Source organism: Aotus nancymaae, unplaced genomic scaffold, assembly GCF_030222135.1.
Source record: "Aotus nancymaae isolate 86718 unplaced genomic scaffold, 86718_ANA_hifiasm-v0.15.2.pri h1tg000089l, whole genome shotgun sequence".
Lineage (NCBI taxonomy): Eukaryota > Metazoa > Chordata > Mammalia > Primates > Aotidae > Aotus > Aotus nancymaae.
The window spans coordinates 25,230,598-25,257,705 of NW_026988504.1; the positions used below are offsets into that span (position 1 = coordinate 25,230,598).

Here is a 27,108-nt window from a genome sequence, read left to right on the forward strand (position 1 = left end):
GTCCCCTGGGGAGCAAAGCAGCTCCTAGCTGAGGACCACTGAGCTTGTCTATGGGGACAGAAGTTGGAAGGGTGGTGGTATCAGGGGCGGGGAGTCAAGCAACTGACTGGGACAAGGTGCAAGGAGCTTTATGGAATGCTGGGAATGTTCTGGATGGTATTTACACAGGTCACGCCTGGGTCAAAAGATGTCAAGCTGGACATGTGATCTATACATTTTACTGTATGAAAGATATACCTAAATAATGCACCTTAGTGCCAGACAGAACCAGACTTGGACTTCAGTCCTGATTCTGCCCTTAAGGTTCCTTTTCCTCATGTGCAAAATGTAATAGTAGGACCCTCCTCCTGAGGTGCCGTGAAGGTTAAATGAGATGAGTGTAAAGTACCTTCACCCAGTTCCTGCCTAGGGTGAGGGCTCTGAGAACATTCGCTGTGATAATGGATAGGGCCACTTCCTCTTTCTGTGCCTGAGTTTTCCAGCTGTGACTGATGGTCCCTAAGATCCCTGAAGGTCTCTGTCACTGTGACTTTTTCTGATGCTTTGGGGCCATTGCTTTCTCAGCCTAAATACTTTCAAGGCGGTTGATTCTATCAGACCAAGTGAAGTTTGTCTTCAGAGTTGCTGGGACCCCTGGAGTGGATGAAGTACTAAGACGGATCCAGGACATCCCAGGCAGAAGTTGTAGGTATAGAAAAAAGGAAGGTCGAGGGCTACGGTGACCTGGCAAAGCACAGAGCCACTTTGCAGCCACCACTTCCCTCGCAGAGGCTCCTGGCAGGCCTTTGCATCTCAGGTCCCGTTCTAATACTGGGTGGGGCACAGAGCCTGCAGGGTGAACTCCTTAAGTGGAGGTGAAACAGAATTCACTTGTCAAAAGGGCAGTCTCAGGCAGAATGCTGTCCCCTCTGAATCATTCCTTTTGTTAAGGATTAAAAAAAAGCCACCCCCAAAAGGCACAACCCACCCTGGAGAGAGCAGAGGTAACTGGGCTTGTGGGAAAAAGAAGTGCAGTTGGCATCAAGTCAGAGGGTGGGGAAGGGAGGAGAGAAGATATCCAGCCCCTATGGAGGTGTATAAAAGGTGTCCACGCTGGGGAAGAGCCACAGTCCTCGGCCCAGGCCAAGCAAGCTTCTGTCCGCACCTGCTCTCAATCTTGTTCTCACCATGAGCCTCCGCCTGCAGAGCTCCTCCGCCAGCTATGGAGGCGGTTTTGGGGGTGGCTCCTGCCAGCTGGGAGGAGGCCGTGGTGTCTCTACCTGCTCAACTCGGTTTGTCTCCGGGGGATCTGTCGGGGGCTACGGAGGCGGCATAAGCTGTGGCTTTGGTGGAGGGGCTGGTAGTGCCTTTGGAGGTGGCTACGGAGGTGGCCTTGGAGGTGGCTTTGGTGGGGGTTTTGCTGGTGGCTTTGGTGACTTTTGTGCTGGCGATGGCGGCCTCCTCACTGGCAATGAGAAGATAACCATGCAGAACCTCAACGACCGCCTGGCTTCCTACCTGGAGAAGGTGCGCGCTCTGGAGGAGGCCAACACTGACCTGGAGGTGAAGATCCGTGACTGGCACCTGAAGCAGAGCCCATCTAGCCCTGAGCGGGACTACAGCGCCTACTACAAGACCATTGAGGAGCTCCGGGACAAGGTGAGCCCTTGGAAGCTGAGGAGGGCACCCCCATGCAGGGCAGAGCCTCCAAGGCCAAGGAGGTCCCACAGTGTCGCAGGAGACCAGGTGTTGGCGAAATTCACAGCCTTCTTGCGGGGTGAAAAGCCTCATCTTTTACTACCAAGAGTCTCTACCCCGATGGGCTTTCTCATGCCACAGCTCCCCAAATGCATTTTCTCTCATTATTCATTTTTCTTGTTGTTATTACTCATGTCATTTTTTTTTGCTGCTTTCCAGACAGTTATATTATTTGTGACTCGATCTCTATAATCCCAACCCACTGAGCTATTTGGAAACATGACAGGTTTAAAAGCCACTAAGAATGGGTGAAATCAACAGAGAAAGAGAGACATGTTCATTCATTGCCCTGGGAATAATTGTTTACTTTGTAGGGGACCCATGCAAACTGATATTCTTAACTGGTGATGGCTAAGTGGGAGAGAGAGAGGCAGAGGCTTAGGCAGTGCATAGCCTGCATGCCCTCTGTTGAACCCTGCCTGTTATGCTGTGATGCCAGCCTGCTGGAGTAGAAATCCACCAGCCTGGGCTGAGTCCCGGCCATGTGGAGTAGGCTTTCAGTGCTTTGGAATATAAATGTTTAGACAAGAAATTCAAATGGATGGGAATATTTGTCGGATTTCCCCTCTACTCAGCTGGGAGGTCAGCTCCTGCAACGTGATTGGGAGATATGCAGCACCAAGCTGAGTCCCTCCTGACTTTCAGGGGAGGGCTCTCAAGACAGTGGACTGGGGAGGGTGCTAGTCTGAGGCTGCCGAGACATGACGAACCAAAGATATTCTCAGCAGGTCATTCCTCAGGAACGCACTCCCTGTGTCTTTCCCAGGGTGCTCAGACATGGAACGTTCAAGCAATAGGAGCAATTGGAGGGAACGCAGCCCCACCCCTCACTTTACGGAAGAGCAATGGAGGCCCAGAGGGAAATGCCTTGTCCCAGCTCAAGTTAGAGGCAGAGTCCCCTGGGAACCAGGTCCTGCCCATGTTTTCCCAGCCGCCTCCTCAAGCACGTGGAACCCCTAGAGCAAGCTTGTCCAGCCTGGGCTGCATGTGGCCCAGAATAGCTTTGATTGAGGCCCAACACAAATTTGTAAGCTTTCTGAAAACATTATGAGTCTTGCAATTTTTTTAAATTTAAAATTCTTTTTAGCTCATCAGCTATCATTACTGTTAGCATATTTTATGTGTGGCCCAAGACAATTCTTCTTCTTCCAGTGTGGCCCAGGGAAGCCAACACACTGGACACACATGCCCTAGAGATTACCTTCTTTTGCATTTTGTAGATCCTGACTGCCACCATTGAAAACAACCGGGTCATCCTGGAGATTGACAACGCCAGGCTGGCTGCGGACGACTTCAGGCTCAAGTGAGATTTTTTCCCTCCCTCTCCTTTCCCAGCAGTCTCTTAGTTTAGACAAATGCTCACCTGGCCAATGACACTGGAGCATCCCAGGACTGACGGTCTAGGAGAAGTATCAGAGTCCAGTGCAAGGGTAGGGGGACTGTTAAATATCATTTATGTCTTGCTTTTCCAAAAAACATTTAATTTTTTTACTATTTCAGGTATGAGAACGAGCTGGCCCTGCGCCAGAGTGTGGAGGCTGACATCAACGGCCTGCGCCGGGTGCTGGATGAACTCACCCTGTCTAAGACTGACCTGGAGATGCAGATCGAGAGCCTGAACGAGGAGCTGGCCTACATGAAGAAGAACCACGAGGAGGTGAGCGGGGACTGCAGGCTGCCTTGGGCTGAACCACTCCAGTGAGAAGGAGGAAACCTCCCCTGCAGCTGGTCACAGCCCTCCACTGTGGGACCTGGAAACACTTTCCAGAACACTCTGCCAGCACTCAGAGCCAAGGAGAGGGAGGATGAGGAGCCTCACACATCTTCCTTTCCCATCCCCACAGGAGATGAAGGAATTCAGCAACCAGGTGGTCGGCCAGGTCAACGTGGAGATGGACGCCACCCCAGGCATTGACCTGACCCGTGTGCTGGCAGAGATGAGGGAGCAGTATGAGGCCATGGCGGAGAAGAACCGCCGGGACGCAGAGGAATGGTTCCACACCAAGGTACCTGGCCCTCTCACCCCACATGGCCAGGGGAGCCAGGCGGATACAGCCCCTTGGTCGGGCTGTTTGAGCTGAGCTTCCCCATCAGCTTCTTCCTGCTTGCATTTCAGAGTGCAGAGCTGACCAAGGAGGTGTCTACCAACACTGCCATGATTCAGACCAGCAAGACAGAGATCACGGAGCTCAGGCGCACGCTCCAGGGCCTGGAGATTGAGCTGCAGTCCCAGCTGAGCATGGTACGCCTGCCACCTCCTGCCCGGCAGCCACCACCTCTAGGTTTCCCCCGGGCCTGGCTCCCCACGTAACATCTTCTCTTGCTCCACCAGAAAGCCGGGCTGGAGAACTCGGTGGCGGAGACGGAGTGCCGCTACGCCCTGCAGCTGCAGCAGATCCAGGGGCTCATCAGCAGCATCGAGGCACAGCTGAGCCAGCTCCGCAGTGAGATGGAGTGCCAGAACCAGGAGTACAAGATGCTGCTGGACATCAAGACGCGGCTGGAGCAGGAGATCGCCACCTACCGCAGCCTGCTCGAGGGCCAGGATGCCAAGTAGGTCCTCTCCAGCCTCTTTCTTTATTTTTTTTCTTTGAGACGGAGTCTCATTCTGCTGCCCAGGCTGGAGTGCAGTCGGGCGATCTCGGCTCACTGCAACCTCTGCCTCCCGGGTTCAAGTGATTCTCCTGCCTCAGCCTCCCCAGTAGCTGGGACTATAGGCACATGCCACCATATCCAGCTAATTTTTTTGTATTTCTGGTAGAGACAGGGTTTCATGTTGGCCAGGCTGGTCTCAAACTCCTGACCTTGTGATCCGCCCACCTTGGACTCCCAAAGTGCTAGGATGACAGGTGTAAGCCACCATGCCCGGCCTCTCCAGCCTCTTTCTTAGGATAGTGACTGCAGGACCTGTGGGTGTCAGAGCAGGCAGGGTCTTAGAGATCAGTCCCCTTATGTCAGGAGGAGACCCCTCCCTGTCTGAGTTTATGGGGACATTTCCTTGGTGCTTTCTAATTCGGGCCTCTGAGTTAGACTGGAGGGAATAGGGACTGTGGAGGGAACATCTGATATTGAAAAAGTAGGAGCTTGGATTCAGCTCACCTGAACAAAGCATTACTATGGTGCTTTAACTGCCTTTAGACCCCTTGCACACAGATCAAGCCACCCTTGCGGGCTCAGGGCTCCAGTGGAGGGTTGGGGGTTTGGATAATCCAGAGGAAGGACAAACACCCTGATCTTGGGGCCAATAATATCTCCCCTTGAGACCTCTCAGACAGACACATAGACAGACAAGACAGGCAGACAGACAGTCCTGGCGGGCACCTGATGCTGCTGCCCCTTGAGTTGGGGCACAGCTCGGAGGCACTAGAGTCCGGCCCAGGGGCTCCAAATAATCACCCAGAGGAACAGGGTTCCTCACCCAGAGGAAGAGGTAAGCACCTTCCCTCGGTTGCCCTCTGCTCATGGCTGCCCCTCTCCTCTCTTCCAGGATGATTGGCTTCCCCTCAGCAGGTAAGGGAACAGCCCCACGGACTAGGCTCCTGTTTATGGCCAGATAGGGGTGGGAGTTGGCCCGGGAGGGAGGGAGCCAGTGCTGGGCTCTCCAGTGTAGGGAGAGGGAGAGCTGGGATGGAAGTGGTCATTTCCTCATCAATTTTCCTTTCAAAATTGATGACTCTGCCCCATAGAGCTGTTGGGCTGTCTTGGCAAGAGCCACCTTTGGGGTCAATAAAGAGTCCTACCCACGCACCATCTGACTAATGAGGAGTTTGTGAGCCCACTTGGGGGGCCCTGCCCTGGCCCCAGGTGGGTCATCTCCAGCCTGAGCATGTCTTGTCTCCTGTTTCCCAGGAAACGTCAGCCCCCGTAGCACCCCTGTTACCACCACTGCCAGTGCCTCTGTCACCACCACCTCCGGTCGCCGCACTTCTGATGTCCGTAGGCCTTAAATCTGCCTGGTGTCCTCTCCCTCTGTCTTCAGCACCTGGAGGAGGAGAGAGCTGACAGTTCCCCACAGGAGAGAGGAGGGTCTGCCGGACCCCAGGCTCAGTCCCTCTGTCCTCAGGACCCCGGTCCTGACTTCCCCAGTTCCTGAGGATGGGCCTCCCACCTCTTCTCTTCCCGCTGGATCTCCCTCCTCCCTGACCTGGCTACGCTTGGGTTTCTCAACTTCTCTACGTAAAAGAAAAGATAATTCAATAAAGTTTCCTGTCTTTCTGCAAACGTAGTTTTGATTCTGGTCTGGTTTCTGCGGTGGCCCCTGCTGCGGCCCTGGTTTGGGAGGAGGGAGGGACACAGCTGGGCGGAGCAGCAAATCCAGACGAGGACAGGCCTGGGGAGCTTCCTATCGAGGAAGGACAGATGCAGCCCCATGGGCCATCTGAGCACACAGGCACAACAACGGCAAACACAGAGGACCCGGGCAGCTCACACACCGTGGTGTCCCGCAGACACGGACAGACGGAACACAGCAGAGACGGCGCAGGGGCACGGGAGCCAGTTCCACAGTCTAGCAGATGAGGATGTTCAGTCAGAAAGGCAGCAACACGATGATAGCAGAGTCAAGTGAGGGGAAACGTGGGCGAAAAGCACAGAGGCTTCAGGTTTCCAGGTTCTCCAGGATAAAGGGCAAGGAGGCAAAGCCTGCCACTCCCAACCAGTCCTGGGACCAGCTCCCTGGCTGGCCGTGGCGCTGACCTGGCCCCCTTCTCTCTGCAAAGCCTCCTTGCCCGAGAACCTGGAAGCCTGAGCCAGGAGCCGGGAGTCATCTTGGCCTCCTCTTTCTCCCTCCCCCGCTTCACAAGTGCTTCCTGTGGGCACCACATTGGCTATAACGTCCTTCCTGGTCCTCACTATGGGCACGTGGCCACAGCCTCCTCGCTGGCCTCCATGCCTCCATGTGCCACACTCCAGCAGGGGCGATTGCTGGAAACCGAGTCATCTTCTCAGCTTAGAGACCCCCCAGTCGCTCCTCACTGGCCACTGAGGAAAGCCTAGACTCCTTGCCTGCCTCCAGGTCCTGGTGGGCAGGCTGCAAGCGGCGAGTGAAGGGGTGATCTGGGGAGAAGGAGGCCTGGCCCCAGCCTGCTGCCTCCCTGCTTCCTGCAGAGAGCGTTTCCTCTCAGGCTAATGGCTCCCTTTTGGCCTGAGGCCTCCACTCCTAATGTCCTCCCCAGCCCACCCCTAGGTCCTGCCACTCCCACCCACTCCTGGGACCAGCTCCCTGGCACTGACCTGGCCGCGTTCTCTCTGCACGCCCCCCTCCTGCTCTCCCCGCCCCTCTGGCCGCCCCAGCTCTGATTCGCAGCCTCCTCTTGCTCTGCTCACTCCTTACACGCGGACTCGTCCCCTGGATTCTGGTATAGGTGTTCTTCTCTTTTCCTCGTCACCGTCCCCGTGGTCATCCTGGACATGCCCATGGTTACAATTGCCCATATGTTCTGATGACGCCCAAACTCGAATCTCCACTGAGGCCCCTCCCAGCCTCAGATTTCCATTGCCAACTGTGAGCCGGACATCACCTCCTTCAATCCACCCATGCAAAAGACCTCCCATCGTTCTCCCAGATCTGCTCCTTCCTTGCCCTTTACCCTGGAGGACCTGGAAACCTGAGCCAGGAGCCGGGAATCATCTGGGCCTCCTCTCTCTCCCTCACCCCCTTCACAAGTGTTTCTCGTGGGCACCGCATTGGCTATAACGTCTTTCCTGGTCCTAACTGTGGGCACGTGGCTGCAGCCTCCTCGCTGGCCTCCCTACCTGCATGCTCCACACTCCAGCAGGAGCGATTGCTGGAAACTGAGTCTTCTTCTCAGCTTAGAGATACCCCAATCGCTCCCCGCTGGCCACTGAGGAAAGCCTAGACTCCTCACCTGCCTCCCGGTCCTCGTGCAGCCTTTTCTGGCCTCTCCTCAGCTCTGGCTACTACACTAGTCTCCCTTGCCCACCCAAGTTCCTGCCACCCCAAACTGCCCTCGAGGAAGCAGGCAGGTGGCTGGGGACCCTGGGGCTTTGTTCAATGAGAAACCTCTGTCTGAGCCAACCTTTCTCTCCTCTTTCTCTCCACACTCCTGTCTTTGTTTTATTGGAGTCTACCAGTTTTTTTTTTCTCTAGATGGAGTCCTGTTCTGTCCCCTAGGCTGGAGTGCAGTGGCGCAATCTTGGCACACTGCAACCTCCGCCTCCGGGTTCAAGCGATTCTGGTTGAAGCGATTCTCCTGCCTCAGCTTCCCAAGTAGCTGGGACTACAGGCGCACGCCACCACATCCAGCTAAATTTTGTATTTTTAGTAGAGATGAGGTTTCACCATCTTGGCCAGGATGGTCTCAATCTCTTGACCTCATGATCCACCTGCCTCGGCCTCCCAGAGTGCTGGGATTACAGGCGTGAGCCACCGCGCCTGGCCTGGAGACTACCAGTTTTTTATTTAAAATTTGTACTGAGATGGACACCCCCTCTTCTGCAGCAGCTGGCTGGGGCGGGGCACACTTGGGTGTTCACATGTGTGTGCTCATCTGTCCTAGCACTGACAGTGTGCTCTAAGTGGGCGGGGCTGTGCTTTCCTCAAAGCTGGGGGTCTCTCATCCAACGGAGTGCAGGTGGGCTCCATCAATACTGAGATGAATGAACAAACTGGGGAAATGTCCCTCCAGTGCCATTTGATTTTTGTCAAGGGGCTTAAGGCAGAGGCTAGATGGAATTTCGGCACTCTGGCCATCGGCAACCTTCCTCCTATTCCCTCCCCTCCCGTCTCCTGCGCCCCTGTAGAGTTTATTCTCCCCCTTCATTGTCTTCCTTCTCTTCCCCCACCTCAATCCCCGCCTATGGACTGCACACAGTTTTTTTTTTTTTTTTTTGGGGAGATTCACTGTCACCCAGGCTGGAGGTCAACGGTGGGATCTTGGCTCACTGCAACCTCCCCCTCCTGGGTTCAAGCAATTCTCCTGCCTCAGCCTTCTGAGTAGCTGAGATTACAGGCACCTGCTACCACGCCCAGCTAATTTTTGCATATTTAGTAGAGACAGGGTTTCACCATATTGACCAAGCTGGTCTTGAACGCCTGACCTCAGGTGATCCACCTGTCTGGGCCTCCCAAAGTGCTGGGATTACAGGCATGAGCTAATGGCTCCCTTTTGGCCTGAGGCCTCCACTCCCCTGGCCCACACAGTTGTCTTATTCACACAGTGGCCGCTCAGACATGCCCGGCCCAGATTGCTAAGCCAACAGAAAGGTGTCCACCCTCCACCATTTCAGATCCCACCCCAGACCCTGCCACCAGCACTACAGAGAAAGGTGGGGCTCGACGCAAGTTCATGTGCCTGGAACGGCACCCGGAGCTGAGGCATCAAAGAGAAACAGGACATGCCCTTGCTCCCAGCACCTTTTTACATTGTTGGTGACCTATTTGGTCAGCAGCTATCTATTGAGTGACCACTGAATACCAGGCACTGTGTGGGGTCCCAGCAAAAGAGGGGCAGATGAAAGGAAGCCTCTGTCTTCAAGGAGTCCATGGGTTGACAGGAAGGGAGGAGGAGACACCCACACCAATAAACTGTCAGTCTTCAAAACTCCGCTCAGGTTTCAGCATTTGCTCTAAGTCTTCTCTGGTCTTCCCCACTGATCTCAGCAAGGCTCTGTGCTTTCAGCAATTACCGGGGTGCAATGTTCGTGGAGCCTAGAGCCACAGGGACCTGATTTGCATTTGTAATCCTGGGCAAGTGACTTAACTTTCCTGGCCTCATTCCTCATCTGCTGAGTCTTCCTTCCTCATAGGTTATTAAAGTCAAGTGCTCAGAACAGTCACTGGCGCATAGTAAGTGCTCAGTAAACAAGATACCTCTGGTCATGACCTTTCTGGTTCTCTTTTCTAAGCTATGAGTTCCTTCTGGGTAGGGTCGGTTTCATCTTCAATCTCATCCTCATACCTAGAATAGTGTAAGGGCTCAATAAACTGTAAGCCTTATAAGGGCTCAATAAATCTACTGAATGGAGAAATGAGGGAATAAATAGATACAGACTATGGGAAATGAAAGCGGTAAGTAAGCATTGTACAGAGGGCACAGGAAACAGGAGCCCCTACCCTAGATCGAGAGAGGAACCTGGGGCCTCAATGTTGAGCTATCCTGGCTGCTCCAAGGCACCCTGGGGTCCAGATCTTGGGCCTTACTGGGCCTGGGACAGCCCCTTTTCCCGAGACCCTGGGCAAGGCTATTTAGGAGCAGCCGCCTCATTTTCTGAGCTAGTTTTGCAGAACATGGTGGGGTGTGAGGGTAGTCGCCCATGGGAGCAGTGAAATGAGCCACACTCTAGGCCCAGTGGGGACTTTGGCCTGGGAGGCTTTCACCCAGACTCCAGGGAGGACACTGAGAAGCTGGGCCCCATGTGAAGAACTCTGTGGCCCCATCAGGAAGGCCAGGGAAGCTCAGAGGGCAGGCCAGGAGCAGGTGTTTCTGCTGAAGCTAACCCAGGAGGCTTCCTGAGCTGGGAGTAGAGGGTAGTCATCCCAGCTCTGTGGTCTGAAGGGTGGGGAATCCGCCTCATTCTGCCTGGGACTCAACTCTTTATCATCTGTGTGGGGTGGCCATTCAAGTGAGGGCAGATTTAGCAGGCCTGCTGGGTCAGGGCTCCCCCTCCCGGGGCTGACCCAGGTGCCATGCCCCTGCTAGTCTCACACGGCTGCTTCCCAGTGCTGTGGCTATGAGGAAACAGCCCCTTTCGACTGGCACCTGGCTCATCTCCACACCAGTGACTGTGAATGAGGCCAGGTCGGCGCCAGAGATGCCAGAATGAAAGAGCACGGAGAGGGGAACATGGCAGTGCATCCTTTATTCTCATCTTTCATTTCATTCCGTCTTTACAGCAGTCCCGTGAATTGGGGCAGCTGTGCCCATTTTACACATGGAAAGACTGAGGCCCGGACAGGGAGAAAGACCTGCCCAGCGGGAGAGCTGGAACCTGTGGTTCCAATGTGCTTTCCAAGACTGGGGCTGGTCCTTTGCCAAGGGTCAAGCATTCAGCTCCAGGAATCTGGGGGAGAAGCGAGGGTGTTTCCCAGACCCCAAAGCCTAGGGGATGGAGGAATCAACCTGCGATGTTCCTGGGGTGTGTTGGCGCCTCAGAGCCAGGTCAGGTTCTGGAGGGAGGAGGGCAGCAGGTGCCCCACACAGGTGGAGAGACTCCTGGCGCTTCAGCCACCTCCCCTCTCACCCTGAGCAGCAGGCACCTCCCTTTCTTCTGGGCTCCACCCTGGGGAATGGGCCAGGCTGCTGCCCTCCTCAATGCGGTGGCTGTCCTGCCCGGGCCCTGCAGGGGGCAGCCTCACCCCAGAAAGCAGGTTGGTGCCTCGGTGGCCACCTGCTGGGACACAGGGTGGCGGGGCTGGGCCCTAGACCCAGTCCTGGACGGGCCTGGTCTTGACATGAGACCCCCCATCCGGTCCCCAGCTGGGCCCTTGACAAACAGGGTGTGGTTGCAGGCAGATTCCAGGCCTGAGACCCCCTTGGTGCCTATTCCTCCTTTGTGTTGGGTGAGAGCTTGGAGGATCCACAGAAGACCCTGAGTATGAGAAGGGGTGCCTGGGCCTTCCTGGCAAGGGGACTCTCACCATCCCAGAAGTCACAGCAGGGGGTACAGGGCGATAGTTGTGATGATGAACTCTGCCAGCCTTTTTTTTTTGAGACGGAGTCCTGCTCTGTCACCAGGCTTCAGTGCGGTGGTATGATCTTGGCTCAGTGCAATCTCTGCCTCCTGGGTTCAAGCGATTCTCCTGCCTCAGCCTCCCAAGTAGCTGAGATTACAGATGTGTGCCACCATACCCAGCTAATTTTTGTATTTTTAGTAGAGACAGGGTTTCACCATTTTGGCCAGCCTGGTCTGGAATTCCTGACCTTGGGTGATCTGCCCACCTCAGCCCCTCAGAGTGCTGGGATTACAGGTGTGAGCCACTGTGCCCGGCCACTTCCAGCTTTTCTTATCCAGCTGCTGGGGCCCTTCCTTCCTCCCTGCCTGGGTCAGGGCACCTGAGGGCTGCCCAGGGACCTGCCCTCTTTTGGATGGTATCCCTGGGGCTGTTGGTGGCTGGGGCAGAGCAGAATATGTGAACTGTGTCCCTTCGAGCAGGGGCTCCGAAAGAGCTGGGCACACTTCACACCCTCCATCCTCCTGCAGAGTTTGAGAGAAAGTAAGTGGGTGGGGGGTGCTGCTGAGACTTGCACAGGCACCCGTTGGGGGTGGGTAGTTGGGGGACTTGGCCAAGAGCTGGTATCCATGTTTATGAACAGTCATAATGACTCTGTGGCTTCTTTCATCCAAGGATCTCAGACCAGTTTGAAAGTAAAATCCATAGTGTCAGGCATGGTTAATTACAGCCTGGAGCCCGCAGTCTGGTTTGCAGATATGCTGTTGTTCGTAGGAAGAGAGCTGAATCAGCTGCATGCCAGCCCCTGTAAATGCAGACTACAAGTCCAATCGAACAGCGTGTTTGGGAAATTCGCTTTATGGTTGAGCTAAGTGTTACTTGAATCCAGGGGACGCTAGACACTGAGGTCCCAGCTCTTTTCTCCCAGTGGGCCTGGCCGTGCGTCTCCCACAGTCACGGCTTCTCCAAGCACACCAGGGAGAGAAAGGACGCTCTGAAATGCTCCAACCACAAAAGTGGGGTGGGGGAGTTAGGGACTCAGTGGGTCTGAGCAGGAGACTGTGGACTCTTCCAGATGGGAGCTGGCAGCCAGTGCAGCTTTGCAGGGAGAGCTGGTCCCAGGTGAGAAGGCAGTGGGCCCTGAGATGCGGGAGGCCAAGCTTGGCCACAAGAGGACCAGAGAGGTATGGCTTAAGGCTGGGGTCAGGGTGGCTCTCTGGGCATCTACCATGGCAAAAGCAGCTTGCAGCAGAACCTTGAAGTCCTGGGCAAGTGCAAAAACCACACCACAGTGGGAGAGAAAATACTTTTGTATTTTAGAAGAGATGAGATTTCTAGGGTAACGATGGGCCTGGTAAAGTGGGACTTTGAAGGCCTGATTAAGGTCAAGGCCTGATGGGGGTTCAGGACCAGGCTGGGAACAGCAGGTTGGGAAGCTGGACCCCTGCTCCTTGCAGGGCCCTAGAGTCTCAGGAGAAGCCACTGCTCGGGACCAGGACCAACGCTGTGGAGGGGCACCCAGGCAGCGGGTGGGGTGGGGGAACCTCCTTCATCGCTGAGTGCCTGTTCAGATGGTCCTGAGCCTGGTGAGGCCGGTAATAGCAGGGGGCAGGTGGACATTTGTGGCACAGTCAGGGGGGTGGGAAACGGAGCAGAGAGAGACTTGCCAAATCTTGCCCAGGAAGGTCTGAGTCACCCTGCTGAAGGCAGCTGCTGTCAGGGCGGAATGTCACTGAGGTGGCCAGGATGGGAGGCAGGATAATTCAGCCTCCACATCTCCAAGTACTGTTTGGACTTGGGAGGGCGAGAATGGCATCCACTGAGAGCAGGTGTGAGAGGACAGAAAGGCACGATTCTCCAAGGGAAGCCCTCCATGCCTGACCCTGAGAACAGCCAACCATGGTGACAGGCCACCAGGGGAGGAAGGAAGAAACAGCGGCATTTGTTGGCCAAGGCTCCCAAACGGCGATGCTTCCTCCCTGAGGGTTTCAGACACGGGACACTCAGTTACACACATACACACACACACATACACAGACACACACACACACACACACTCTCTCTCTCTCTCTCTCTCTTTCTCTCTCTCCCTCTCTCTGTGAGCTCCAAATATCACATTTTAAAAATTTGCTAAATCTGGCAATTCTCTCTTTATTAGGTCTGTGAATGGCCTGGAGTTTTCCGTCATCAAAACCGAATAAATAAGATGTTTCCTGGATTCTTTGGAAAAGTTATACCGGTGGCCAGAAAGGTTTTAATTGCAGGGTTTCCCTCTTCTGTAACGCGTTCTTCAACTTTGTGAACCTGCTATTGCATGTCTGCACTCGAATCTACCCTAAGCTGTCAGTGGATTTGGCCTGAGCTGTTGATGGGGTTATTTGACATGGAATATATAGGACCCTGCTTTTCAGGGGAGGGGCCTGGGATCCCAGGTGCTTTGTCACTTGAACACATCCTTTGTTCCAAGGCAAAATCGATTGCGTGGAGGAAATGAGGATGAGCTGTGGGTCTCCCAGGGTCCTGGGTGACCGCTGGGTGCTGGGTGGGTCTGAAGAGGTTAAACCATGAAATCGACATTTCTTCTGGTGGAAAATTCTCTAGGATCTAGGTGTGTGGACCTCAAGGATGGAAGAGGCAGTGGGAGAAAACCAAAAGGGTGGAACTGAAATCAGCAGGCTGCTCTCACAAACCACTGGTCTTCTGCGGAGATCTTGTTCTCATTGGTGACCATTTGTGGGCGGCCTGGCTACCCCACAGGCTGCTGTCTGGTTTGCTTCCTCCACTGTCTTTGAGCCCTTAGGTGGTGGTGACCAGCACAGCCTGACCAAAGCCCAGAGAAGCAGAAAAAGAGATGCCCTGCTTGAAGAACTCCCTTCCTCCTTGGGCACACTGTGACAGCTATGCCTTGTGCTTGGGAGGGACTGTTCAGAACCGGGCAGGAGACTTGGGCCTGACATTTTGGGTCTTTGCTCATGGAGAACCTTGGTTTTCAGATAGAAGTTCATTTGAGTGTGCGGACTTCTTTCTGCCAAAGAAGGGGCCACAAACTCAGCGGTTGATGTTGAATTTGGTGGCCTTCCAAGATAGGCTCGGTGAAAGGCCAGCATGCTTTCTGTTCCTATGACAGCAATTACCTTCCTCCCCTTTCCCCAAGCTGGGATCATGGTGGACAGAACGTCCTGTCAGCACTGCAGACTGCAGATGGGGTGAGGGTTTTTGGAATCTTCTAGAGTAAGTGTCAGAGACCAGATGGAGACTCCTAGCTCCATCTAGGAGGGAACTGAGGCAGCTCTGGACACAATCCCAGACCCTGCCTCTCTGGGCAGCTGTCTATTCTCAGACAACTGGGTTAGGCCTCTGAATTAGTATTCCATTAAACCGGGACAGGCGGTTTGTGCTCTGGAAACAGCGTTGGACTGGGGTTCTGACTATATGGGTTCTAAGAGCAGTTTCAGTCTCTTAAATCTGTGAAACCATTTCCTGTTTATGAAGCCACTTTGGATGTAGTCCTCACAATCCTGTGATTGTGGCGTTATGACCTGCACTGAACTATTGTGAAAGCTGAGGCTTGGAGGGATCCAGCAGCTTGAACTCCACTCTTGCTAAGTCCAGGCTCAGGGCCCTTGCCCCTGCTGTTCAGCCCTCTATTCTCTGAGTTCCTTCTTCTGCAAAGCAAAGTCTTTGACTCAGTTGGCCAGAGATGCCATTTCAGGCCTGACATGCTGGGATGCTGGCTCAGTGTCCCTGGGACAATGCACCACTGATTGGGCCTTCTCGGGTAACCACCTGGGGAGGGGGTTAATGCTGCCACTTGGCCTGTGGAGGGAAAGCCAGGAGGAAGCCTGCACCATTGCTCCTGGGGTGTGCTGTGCTGGAGGCAAAGGGAGATCTGAGGCCCATGGGTGTTTGGACAGAACATGAAACCCAGTCGTGTCACGAACTTGAACCTCCTTGATGCTTATTCATTCTGAGGATCAATGCCAGAGAAGGGACAGGGCAACGGGGATGGTGAATGAGTCACAGACACATTCAGGCAACTCCCGGGCCCCACAGGGTGTGCTCGGGCACCTGATCCTATACTGTCTGAGATCATAGGTGCCAGCTCATTGTCCAGGCCCTTCCTTGTTCACATTGGGGCTCTGAGGCCCAGTGTACAGGGGCCTCATGCTGTACTGGAATTTGGGGCAGAGCTGGGCCTGGAGTTCAGGTCTTCTGACCCTTAGCCCAGTGCACTTTTGATTGATGTTAGAAAAATGGTCTCAGAATACGATTCTACTTTGAAATAAAACCTGATGCAGGGCAGCCCTGGTTTACACAACCATGAACAACTGGAAGTTCTCCCTGGCTGGGCTAGCACGGGATGGGGCGGCCTCTTAGAGCTGCCAGGGGAGGAGAGCAACCCTGAGCCCCGGGTTCTTGTCTCTGATACAGGTCGAGTGTTTGTTGCTGTAAGCCTCACCCCATCCTGTGTTGGCCCAGGCTGCTGGGTGGGAGAGGGCAGAGGAATTCCTCCCCGAGTCTCCCTCCGCACTTCCCTTGGGTCGGGGGTTGGCTGTGCAAGTCAAAAATAAGGAAAAAGGCGGGACACTGAGGGCAGCTGAAAGACTTTCTCCTTTGACGAGCTGGTCACCTGCTCCAGGGAAGGTACACTCCTCTCTCCACAGTCCTAGGGGTGCCTCTCTGGTCCACAGCGGCCCTTGTGATGCTCAGGTGAGAATGATGGGGGCATTTGGACATTCGGATCAGCAGACTCCTTGCTTATTCAGTTGTCCTGAGAGAAACATAGAATCAGCCTCAGATACGGATCATACAGTACAGGGGTTAAAACAAGGAAGAAATGAGAATATTAACTTCAGAAGTCAGCCAGCCACAGATCCCAAACAGAGAAGAACTGTGCAAAGGGCTTGGTGCAGGCTGCCCTTGGGCCCATTTTGGAGGACAAGCACGCTGTGTCACAAACAAGGTAAACTGAGGCATAGGTATATTGAGGACTTGCCTGAGTGGGCCCAACAGGGACAGCCAGACTCCGCACTGTTGTCCCAAAAATCAAGTGGGGGGTGCTTAGGGGAAGTTGGGTCAGAGCCCCAGTCTTGGTCTTGATAGTCCAATGGTTCTCAGCTGGGGGTGGTTTTGTCCCCTGACCCCCAACTCCGGGGATATTTGGCGATGTCTGTAGACATTTTTGGTTGTCAACACTGGGGCGGGGGTGGCTACTGGCATCTGGTGGTAGAGTCCAGGGACACCGCCAAATGTTTTACAATGCACAGGGCAGCCCTGAACAGCAAACAATGACCTGGCACAAAGGGCTGAGATTGGAAACCCTGTGATGATCTGCTCCTAAGTTCTGCCGGGAGAACTGCAGAGACTGGGTGGCTGTGAGGAAACCATTACTAGGGCAACTGGGGCTCTGGGGGCTGATGGTCTCCTCTTGCTCCCAGAGGGGCTGCACGGGGGGCCACCGCCAGCTGCTCCTGGGCATCTTGTCAAAGTGTCTGCCTTGCTGGGATAGGCATGATCCCCTCAGCTAGTCCTCCCTGGGTAATTTCAGAGAGAAGCTTATAAAACGTTTTAAGAGGTTGGCAAATTACAACTTGAGAAGCACATAAATGCCTCCATAAACGCCAGCTTTGCAAACCAAGCGTGTGTGGGGGCAGAGTGAGCAGGCTGTCCAAGCCTTGGGAAAGTCCACGTTTCAAGGCGGAAGACCCAGGCTCATCTTTGGCCCTTAATTCTCAGGTTCTCCTCTCTCAGCTTGCTTAACTATCTGGCAGTATTTAGCTTTTTTATTTGTATTCCTCCTCTGTCCAAAGAATCTGCTATTGGCCATTTCTGTGACCTGTTCATGGACCAGGAGGGTCAGAGCAGGTCGTTCTAGGCTCCTGATTCCACCCTCAGAGGTTCAAAACGCTGACGGCCACAAAGGAAACTGCCCTCCAGCTCTGCCCAGGGATCCAAGCATGCAGATTCCATAATGGCAGGAGTCTGTGATGATGTGTTCATTGACTAAGGGACTGGCTATGGGGCACCCTCTTCTCCCATTGCCACCCTGCTGTGCCCAGTGGGCAGACAGACCATGCTTAGCAGTGCTCACACTTATGAACCTTTGCTGGCCACAGCTGTAAACCATCATCAAAGACTCTCCTACCCTAACCAACACTTCTGCGGGACCCAGTGGCTTGCAAAACACTTTCACTTCATATCTGTGGGAAGCAGGCGGGACAGAGGGATGATCTCTACTGTTCCGATGAAAACACTGAGGTTCCTGGGGAGGAAGTGATGTGCTCAGTATCTCTGAGCAAATTAGCCACAGAGCCAGGATTTGAACTAGGTCTCCTGTCCCTAAATTCTGGGTACTCAGACTTGACCCCAGTTGTGTGGGGAAGCAGTGGGGCAAGGAAATTGGATTTGGTGTCTGAGAGCCTGGTTTCAGACCCAAGCTCTGCCAGTCACTTCCTGTTCACCTTGAGCAAGCTATTAAACCATTCTGAGCCCCAGTTTCCACATTGGTACAAATGAAGATAACATCAGCCACCTCCTAGGATTGTTAAGAGGTGTGAATGAAATAACCACTAGCCTGGTACATCACAGGTGCTCCCTGAATGTCTGTTCCTTTGCTCTCTTTTACCATCCCAGCAGCCCAGGCAGGGTGAGCAGCTATGAGGGGTGTTGGCAGTGGATGGGGGTGACAAGGGACAGACTAGGCTCCCCAGGGGAAGGCAGATGGAGAGAGCAGGAACCAAATGTCATTCGTGAGGCCACTCCCGATTTATGGAATCTGGTGCAAAGACTCTTTGAAGAGGCAATAAAACTCACTTTCTGCTAGGAAATGACAACAGTCGAGAGTCCTGACTTAGCAAACCAAATTCAACAATGTTTTTTTTTATAAGGCATGGGGTTCTGGATGGGTAGCAAAAATCACATTCTAATGAGATTAGCTTTCGGGAATAGGAATAGGCTTTCCCAAGAGCAAGGAATGTGCACCATGCCAACACCCCATGGAGAGTGTATATAAATGCTCCGCAGAGGCCTCGAGTCCAGAACCTGAGCTGCGTGCTAAGCTGCAACCTTCCTCTGCTAGCACCATGGCCACCCAGATCTGCACCCCGACCTTCTCCATGGGGTCCGTCAAGGGCCTCTGTGGCACAGCAGGTGGTATGTCTCGGGTGTCCTCCATCCGCTCTGTGGGCTCCTGCAGGGTGCCCAGCCTCGCCGGTGCTGCGGGGTGCATCTCCTCTGTTAGGTCGGGCCTCTCCAGCCTTGGGAGCTGCTCGCTTGGCTCCTACCTGTCTGCTGGGTGCCACCCCTCCGGCTTCGTTGGGAGTGGGGGCTGGTTCTGCGAGGGCTCCTTCAACGGCAGCGAGAAGGAGACCATGCAGTTCCTGAACGACCGCCTGGCCAGCTACCTGGAGAAGGTGCGTCAGCTGGAGCGGGAGAACGCGGAGCTGGAGAGCCGCATCCGGGAGTGGTATGAGTCTCAGATCCCGTACGCTTGCCCAGACTACCAGTCCTACTTCAAGACCATCGAGGATTTCCAGCAGAAGGTAAGAAAGACCTGACCCCTCTCTAGCTGAGCAGCCTAACTCTTAGGCGGCGTCTGTCTCATTCCAGGGCCTTTCCAGATGGGATGGTAGCTTTTAGGGAATTCTCCTGGTAGGGCCAACTTTTCTCTCTAGGCCTTTGGTTTCCTGGGGGACCCTGGCTTCTCTGCTGGCCTCTTGCTTGTGCCTTGTTGCCAGCCGTTCCTCACACCCCCTTGCTGTCTCAGCTGTAGGAAGGGAAGGAACGTGTACCAAGCCCCTACTGGATACAGCGCTGTGCCTGACACTTTCCTACTCCCTGGCTTATTTATTCTTCATCTTGGAGAGATGGGTATTGCTGGACCCATTTAACAGATGTGGAAGCTGAATTTTGAGGGGTTCAGCAACTTGCTCAAGATCACACAGCCTGAGTGTTAGACGCAGAACCTGAATCCAGGTCTGCCTCACCGTGGTGTATCTCGCGGTGCCACTCTGAAAACTACAGGTGCCAGGACTGATGGCCACTGACATGCTTGGGATGCCCCTGTGGGTTTGCTGCTCCCTCCATATCTGGGATGTGGCTCAGGGCTGGAAATGCTAAAGGTGATGGTGATACGTAGTAGCATGGCCTCTGTGAGCTGAGCTATCCCCTACCTGGCCCCACATGCTGGGCCTCCTGTAGCTCATGGGAAGCCTCTTGTTCCCCAGATCCTGCTGACTAAGTCTGAGAATGCCAGGCTGGTTCTGCAGATTGATAATGCCAAGCTGGCTGCTGATGACTTCCGGACCAAGTGAGTGGGCCTGATCAGGGAAGGTTTACCATGCCACTCCCTTGCCTCTGTCTCCTGCCTTTGGGAGCTGGTAAGGTGGGAATAAGGATCATCACGCTCCCGACCGCAAGTCAGCCACTGCAGCTGGACAGTAGGGCAGGGGACCCTGCCTGTGTGGGGTTTCCCTTGCTGCAGACTCAGGAGGGTTCTGTGTGTGCAGGTACGAGACTGAGCTCTCCCTGCGGCAGCTGGTGGAGTCGGACATCAATGGCCTGCGCAGGATCCTGGATGAGCTGACCCTGTGCAAGGCCGACCTGGAGACCCAGGTGGAGTCCCTGAAGGAGGAGCTGCTGTGTCTCAAGAAGAACCACGAGGAGGTGAGGCTGGTGCCACGTGACCTCCCAGCATTTCCCATCCAGCTTAGGGAGCCATTGCTCGTCCTTGCGCTTAGTGTGTGGCAGGAACTATATATTTCCTTACATTTCATTCTTGTTTCATTTCATCCTTACAATCATCCCAAGAATTATAAACTGTTACAAGCTCCATTTTACAGATGCGAAAGCTTAGGTACAAAGAGGTTAAGTTGCTTACCTAAGGTTGTACGGGGTCTACACTTTTGCCCACGACACTAGATTTCTTTTCTTTTTTTTTGAGACAGAATTTCACTCTTGTTGCCCAGGCTGGAGTGCAATGGCGTGATCTCAGCTCACCACAACCTCCACCTCCTGGGTTTAAATGATTCTCCTGTCTCAGCCACCCAGTAGCTGGGATTATATGCATGTGCTACCAGGCCCAGCTAATTTTTGTATTTTTAGTAGAGTTTCTCCATGTTGGTCAGGCTGGTCTCAAACTCCCGACCTCAAGTGATCCGCCCAGCTTGGCCTCCCAAAGTGCTAGAATTATAGGTGTGAGCCACCATGTCTGGTCAACACTAGATTTCTATTTGGGCTCTAGTGCCTGATGATGGCAAATTAATTTGCCTAGGGCTTGTATCATCTCACAAATATCCCAAAGAAGGAGGTAGGTATATACCGACAAGGAGACCAAGGTTTAGAGAGATTTAAGTATCCTGTCTAATGCTATGCAGCTGGCAACTGAGGGAAGAGGGTTTGAATCCAGGTCAGTGAAACCTGTAATCCAGCATCCTTTTCACAACCTCACACCTCTCTCCTCTCTGCAGGAAGTCAGTGCACTCCGCTGCCAACTTGGGGACCGACTGAATGTGGAGGTGGATGCTGCCCCCCCAGTGGATCTCAACAGGATCCTGGAGGATATGAGATGCCAGTACGAGGCCCTTGTGGAGAATAACCGCAGAGATGTGGAGGCCTGGTTCAACACCCAGGTGGGGCTGGGGTGCCCTGGGACCATAGGCTCCTGGGCTGGGGTTACCTTTTGAAATAACCTGGTCTGACCATGCTCTGAGCCCTCACATGTGTTTCAGACTGAGGAGCTGAACCAGCAGGTAGTGTCCAGCTCGGAGCAGCTGCAGTGCTGCCAGACTGAGATCATTGAGCTGAGACGCACGGTGAACGCCCTGGAGATTGAGCTGCAGGCCCAGCACAGCATGGTGAGTGGTCCCTGCCTGCGTGTCTGGCCACAGCCTGCGGCAGGTCCCCGACCCACCAGCCTCGGCATGCAGGATCTCATGGGGTGTGATCACAGGCATATGCAGATGTGCAGGGCTGTGGGTTTCTGGGGTTGGGGGACTCCTCCCCATGGGCAGCTCTTCCTCTTTGCCATTGCAGCGGAATTCCTTGGAATCCACCCTGGCGGAGACCGAGGCCCGCTACGGCTCCCAGCTGGCCCAGATGCAGTGCCTGATCAGCAACGTGGAGGCCCAGCTGTCTGAGATCCGCTGTGACCTGGAGCGGCAGAACCAGGAGTACCAGGTGCTGCTGGATGTCAAGGCCCGGCTGGAGGGCGAGATCACTACCTACCGCCGCCTGCTGGAGGGAGAGGATTGCAAGTGAGTGGCCCTCGGGCTGGGGGAGGGCTTACTCAACCCCCAGTGCCATGTGGAGGGCATCAAGCCCAGAAGTGTTGTTGCCCAGATGAAGGGGACTAGGCCAAAGTCCCTCGAGATTCTCCATCTAGTCCCAGGCTTTGGCAGTGCATAGTGGGAGAATCCAACCCAGCACACACCGCGTGTTTTCCGCTGTCTTTTTGGGTTGGCAGTTTCTGCTCTTCGTACCTGCAGTTCGGTCCTCTCACCCTAGGGGAATTTGGAGGCACTGAGATGGTCCGAGGCCACCCGTGTCGCTTGATACTCTGGACCTGTTTAACACAAATCTCAGCCCAATGCTCCGATGCCAAATGCACCCGGAATGATTTTGTTTTCCCAGGCTTCCTCCCCCACCTTGTGCCATGGCATGCAAGCCTGCCATTAGAGTTCCTTCTGTCCCCTCGGCGCCCTGTGCCCCGGCTGTGGCCTGCATCCCCGCTCCCCAGGTTGGCACTCAGATCCGCACCATCACCGAGGAGATCAGAGATGGGAGAGTCATCTCCTCCAGGGAGAACCTGCAGTCCCGCCCGCTGTGACAGCTCACCTGGTCCACCAGGGCAGGGCCCCGACCACAGGAAGGAGGACACCCATGGGGCTCCTGGCAGCTGAACGACCCTGTCCCTCTCTAGAGGCGTCCCCCTATGCTTAGCAGGTTTTTCTACCAAAACACTCCCGGTATTGCGTTTCTGGACTTAACTGTGCTTTTACGCCATGCAAAACCAGGTTTCCTGGAAATTTACCCAATAAAGTGTGTTCTCCTGGCATAGCAAACTCAATTTCGGCTGACTCTGTTGATGCTCATGTGCTCGTGTGGTTCATGGGGGTGTTTGATCAGGGGCTGCAGGATAGTGTGGGGTTTGAGTTGAGGTCTATCTTCTCCGGCTCTGAGTGGGAGGAGGTGGCAGGGTGATTCAAAGTATTTAATAACAAAGCTGCCTCAGGCCCTGCTCAGTGAGAACAGACACTGACCCAGTCTGGATGGGTGCTGGCCGTAGCTCTCAGCTTGGCGCTGACCATGAGTAGATACCTTAGGGAGGCCCCAAAAGAGGCAAAGGCTCCCGAACCAGTCCTTCTCTGTAGTAGCCCGACCAGCCTCTTTCCCCTGCCCGACCCCTTCCCCCTCCTTGTTCCCCTCATGCTCTGGGGCCTGAGGTCTGCACCCCTGAGAGATTTGGTGGTGATCTCTCTTTTTCCTCTCAGCTTCTCCTCTCTTGCCCAGCTCCTGTCACACTGCTGCCTGACACTGGGGATGGTTCAGGAGAGGGGGGTCCCAGGAACAAGCAAAGAGGGCCAAACTCTAGGCAACCAGCCTGAGTCGGCCATGCCGGGGAAGGCGGTCAGGGAGAGCAGGGAGGTGAAGGTGAAGGACCAGGTGACTCCATGTCCCAACAAGGCACATAGGACCGAACTGAAGGGTGCCAGGGACAGTGGGGTGCGGGTGGGGGCTCAGACGTGGAGTTAGAGGACAGGACAGCCAGGCTTCATTGTGGAGCAGAGTTCAGGGCCTGGATTCCACTGGCTGAGTCAGGCAGCTCTGCCGGTGGGACCTGACCATACCAGACCTGGACACCCCTCTGATGAGAGAAGCATGGCCTGGGAGAGGTCTGAGGGCCTCACGGTTGGTTCCTTTGCCCCCTGCTTCAGTCTTCATTTGAGAACACAGGACCAGAGAGAGCAGTGACTCGTCCCAGGCACAGAGCAGTGAGTGGCAAGACCTGGCGATCACCCAGCTCTTCTGGCCCTGACTCGGGAGCTCTTCTCAGTAGTTTCTCTCTCTCTTGCGCTCACTTTCCTCTGGGATTTCCTCTGGATCATGGCCAAGACCTCCATCACCTGACTTTGCCTCATGTCGTCAGCTCTTTGGTGCTAAACATGACTCTTCAATCACTTGCTGGGCAAGCCAGAGGCAGAGCAAACACATATCAGACCCCAGGATAAGATGTGCATCGGTAGCATCAGAGCATCCTGCCTTGAGCCCGACTCTGTCACTCTACATGCCTGGTCACGTCACGAGCCCTCTGTGGTCTCTGCAGGTTCATCTGTGAAATGGGGCTGCTGGGAGGCTCCAATGAGACAGCATGTGTGCAGCTTCCAAATCATGGTAGCTATCAGTGTTGCTCTTACTACAAATGCAGAGTCCCTGGCCTCAAAGAGTGTCAAACAGGAACCCCCATTGCGAGGGCCAAGCTCTTTGCTTTGTATCTGGCAGGGTGCTGTGGTGGGGGCTGCGATGCCAGCATTGCCCTTGGAGCTGGAGAGTGAACCCAAAGGCCTCAGCCTCAGAGGATGCACCTGGCTCTGGGAATGGGGGACAGTCTGCATGACTCTTTCCCCTGCCCCCCCTTCCCCCTCCCTGCTCCACTCATGCTCTGGGGCCTGAGGTCTGCACCCCTGTCTCTGGCCTGAAGCCGGTGGGTAACCAGGCATGCACAGAGAGCACTGCACCTCTGTGCGGAAACAGCCAGGGGTCCGGGGATGGGCCGAGTCTTCTGATTGGGAAACAGCTGAGCTACCTTGTCACCGTGGATGAACCACACAGGGCGTGACCTGGCAGGTAATCATGTCATCAGCACCTTGCATTGTACAGCACTTTCCCTTTTTATGATCACTCTCCAGTTTACAGGACACACTCACAACCTCATCTAATGCACACATTCAGCCCTGAGTGGCTGTATGCTCTTTATTCATGCATCCTTGCCTAGCTTTTAATTACATTGTCCAGAGCATCTGCGTTGGTTAAGAAATGCCTCCTGTCTCAACCTGACACACACCCTTAACTGAGTTGTAATTGAAATCACTGACCTACGTGCAAACCAGAATTCAACTGTGTTGTGGGATAGGTGGTGACTGGTCTAAAGTCACACAGCACGTGGCTGACTTCTCAGGTCTTTGTGCTCCTATTTCATTGATATCAAGAGAGAAAGGATAGAAAGCATTTAATACAGCTTCCCCAGAGTGAATATGATGCTTTATTTCAAGGTGGTCTGGTTTTTCTGATCTTTTTTGTGCTTTCCAGGTGTGCTATCTGACTGTTTTTCTCATTCACACATACACATCAATTAATCAGCGAAGAGATCATGTGCGGAACACGGCCTACACAGCCAATCCAGTCTTCAGGTTCAGGCCTATCCAGGAAGGAGCAGGGGTGGCGGGAGTGGCTGGAACAAAGAGTGGATAACAGGCACAGTTCCCAAGGAGCTCACGTCCCGCTGTGGAGACACCTCGCCCCCACACTCCCGGCAACTGCACTCCCCCACGCCTGGTGGAGCGGGCGTGGGCAGGGTTTCAGGATTTGAGGAAGAGGAGAGATCACTGAGAACTGGGGTGACCAGGAAAGGCTTTAGGGCAGATTTGGATTTGATGGGCAGAAAAAGGAGGAAGGAGGGAAAAGGGTATTCTAAGCCCATATTTAGTGTATCCATGGCATGATCCAGGATAGCCTGGACTTCATCTGAGCAGAGTGCAATGATCCTGTAAGGAAAGTTACTAGGAATTTGCTAAACAATGTCAGTTCTTGCTGATAAGGGTTTCTAGATAGTTATTTCGTTTAAGAAAAGAATGCTAAAAAGGCATAGAAATAGACAAGATCACTTTATAAAATACCTCAAAACAGCTTTAAAAATACATACATGTTTTACCAAATCTTATCAAGAATTTTTTAGCCACACCTTTAGCACTAAATTGGCTTACAGGATCCGTTTCCCTTGGGCAGAATGGCTTTTGGCCCAGAGAACACTTTGTTCTTGGCCAAAGGGGCTGGTTACTCTGAGCAGGCGTTGCTCACCTACACAGAGAGGCCTGGTCCCCTTCCACCTCTGAGTCTCTGTTTCCTCATTTATAAAAGTAGGAATAGTAAGACTGACTGTTTGTCTTTCCCCGCTCCCTATTCTCTTTTTTTTCCCCTTCCATTCTTTCTTTCCTTTCTTAACACAATTCACCATGGGACAATCACTCATTCATTCATTTATTAATTCATTCATTCAGAGACATGTAGAAGCCCAGCACTGTGCTTGACGCTACAGAGATTTCAAAACAAACTGTAAGATCAATCCCTGCCCCTATGCTGACAGTCTCCCTGGGAAAATAGGGCTGAAACGTAGACAATCAGAAGGCATCAGTTAATAGGAGGCCAAGAAATCCACCAACAGTCACTGTTGTGGGCATTCAGAGCTGGGAGCGCACAGTAGGGCTGAAGCAGGGGCCAGACTCCAGGGGAAAGGCCTGGCTGGGACTGGGCCCTTAGAGGCTGTGGGGTGGGCCTGTGGTTTGGAGCTGGAAGGCCTGGGTTTTAGCCTCCCTGGGAAGCCTGTGTGGACCTTGGTTAAGCCATTTTCCACTCTGACTGTTGGATCCTTCTGTAGGAGTCAGCACCTTTGGTCCACATCTGTGTTGCAGGGTGTGTGGAGGTCTTAAAGAAGATAGCATGCCTTGAGCAGCTGTTCAGACGCTTGCTTAGCTGTGATCTATGACAGGCTCCTGAAACAGCCCAAGACTCATCTATTTAATGGGCTACTGGTGATACCAATCGCATGAGGTTGTGTGAGGACTGAATAAAAGAATGCATAGAGACAGATCAGTGTGGGGGCTGGTGGGTACTAAATGCTCATTGAATGATAGTTGCTACCATCAGCCTGGTTATTGATAGGGCTGTGTGAAAAGAGCTCCGATTCAGGCAAGCAGAAGGAAGGGCTTATCCATTTCTCAACCAGGGCTGGGGAAGACACGCCCTCCTAGATGTCATCATGGGCAGGTGTCCAATTAACTGACCTCTAGGCATTGTGGCTAGAACTTAGACTCTACAGCCTGGACAGACTTCCTGGCAAGGGAAGGAGTTGGGAAGTGTCCATCAGGGCTCTGGAGTATCTAGGGTGACGAGCTTCTCCATTTTGCCCAGGACTGAGGGTTCCCTGGCATATGAAACTTTCAGAACTAAAACCAGAAAATTCCTGGGGAAACAAAGAAAATTGGTCACCCTAGTCATATTTTCTGGGCCAATTCAAGAACCTTCTGTGTCTCCCTGGCCGCAAGACCCCTGCCTTCCTGCAACAACCAAGTTTGCTCTTCCATCTCCTGGGAGCTCCCCGGAGACCTCCTCTACTCCCTCGGGCCCATAGAAGAAGTCAAAGTTGGAGAAAGTCAAGACGGTGGCTGAACTCCCACGCCTGCTTAATGCGGAGGCTGAGGTCTGGGCTCAGATGACAGGTGCCTTTGAAGAACTGACGGGGACTTAGTCTTCCCAGTGATGCGGGGTGGTAGACGTGAGTCTTGACATAGCAGCGGGGCTCCCATTTTATGAGGCTGGTAAATTTTCACAGAAAACTAAATAAGAGGTTAATGAGGGGTTTTAATAGAAAGTGGTGTTAACTTTAACGAGGAGAAAACACTTTGTAAAGGCCAACCAACGCCCACTGGGGCAGAGATATAAATCTGGAGTAAGGAGCTGCTTTTCTG

The 27,108-nt window shown here is 53.8% G+C and overlaps 2 protein-coding genes across 3 annotated transcripts; both read left to right on the top strand.

Moving 5' to 3' along the window:
• The first annotated feature begins 1,105 nt into the window (after nucleotides 1-1,105).
• On the top strand, nucleotides 1,106-5,962 carry LOC105711240 (keratin, type I cytoskeletal 13). Of its 2 annotated transcripts, XM_012443876.2 has the most exons (8): nucleotides 1,106-1,638; nucleotides 2,958-3,040; nucleotides 3,238-3,394; nucleotides 3,582-3,743; nucleotides 3,854-3,979; nucleotides 4,070-4,290; nucleotides 5,225-5,247; nucleotides 5,587-5,962. In XM_012443876.2, exons 1-8 carry the CDS (start codon nucleotides 1,168-1,170, stop codon nucleotides 5,682-5,684), a joined length of 1,341 nt encoding a protein of 446 aa, XP_012299299.2. In that variant the 5' UTR covers nucleotides 1,106-1,167; the 3' UTR covers nucleotides 5,685-5,962. The 2 variants fall into 2 exon arrangements, with proteins under 2 accessions (XP_012299299.2, XP_012299300.1); XM_012443877.2 differs by lacking the exon at nucleotides 5,225-5,247.
• A 12,442-nt stretch (nucleotides 5,963-18,404) lies between these two features.
• Nucleotides 18,405-22,433, top strand: KRT36 (keratin 36). Its single transcript, XM_012443856.2, has 7 exons — nucleotides 18,405-18,909; nucleotides 19,594-19,676; nucleotides 19,876-20,032; nucleotides 20,836-20,997; nucleotides 21,097-21,222; nucleotides 21,401-21,621; nucleotides 21,998-22,433. Exons 1-7 carry the CDS (start codon nucleotides 18,451-18,453, stop codon nucleotides 22,191-22,193), a joined length of 1,404 nt encoding a protein of 467 aa, XP_012299279.2. The 5' UTR covers nucleotides 18,405-18,450; the 3' UTR covers nucleotides 22,194-22,433.
• Nucleotides 22,434-27,108: the final 4,675 nt, after the last annotated feature.

What these genes read in the sequence shown, in the direction of transcription:
- LOC105711240 (XM_012443876.2), top strand. Translation starts at nt 1,168, where the DNA reads ATGAGCCTCCGCCTGCAGAGCTCCTCCGCCAGCTATGGAGGCGGTTTT. An exon ending in GCGGACGACTTCAGGCTCAA is followed by an intron (nt 3,041 to 3,237) that starts GTGAGATTTTTT and finishes TTACTATTTCAG; the next exon opens with GTATGAGAACGAGCTGGCCC. An exon ending in TGCAGTCCCAGCTGAGCATG is followed by an intron (nt 3,980 to 4,069) that starts GTACGCCTGCCA and finishes TTGCTCCACCAG; the next exon opens with AAAGCCGGGCTGGAGAACTC.
- KRT36 (XM_012443856.2), top strand. Translation starts at nt 18,451, where the DNA reads ATGGCCACCCAGATCTGCACCCCGACCTTCTCCATGGGGTCCGTCAAG. An exon ending in TCAAGAAGAACCACGAGGAG is followed by an intron (nt 20,033 to 20,835) that starts GTGAGGCTGGTG and finishes TCCTCTCTGCAG; the next exon opens with GAAGTCAGTGCACTCCGCTG. An exon ending in AGGCCTGGTTCAACACCCAG is followed by an intron (nt 20,998 to 21,096) that starts GTGGGGCTGGGG and finishes CATGTGTTTCAG; the next exon opens with ACTGAGGAGCTGAACCAGCA.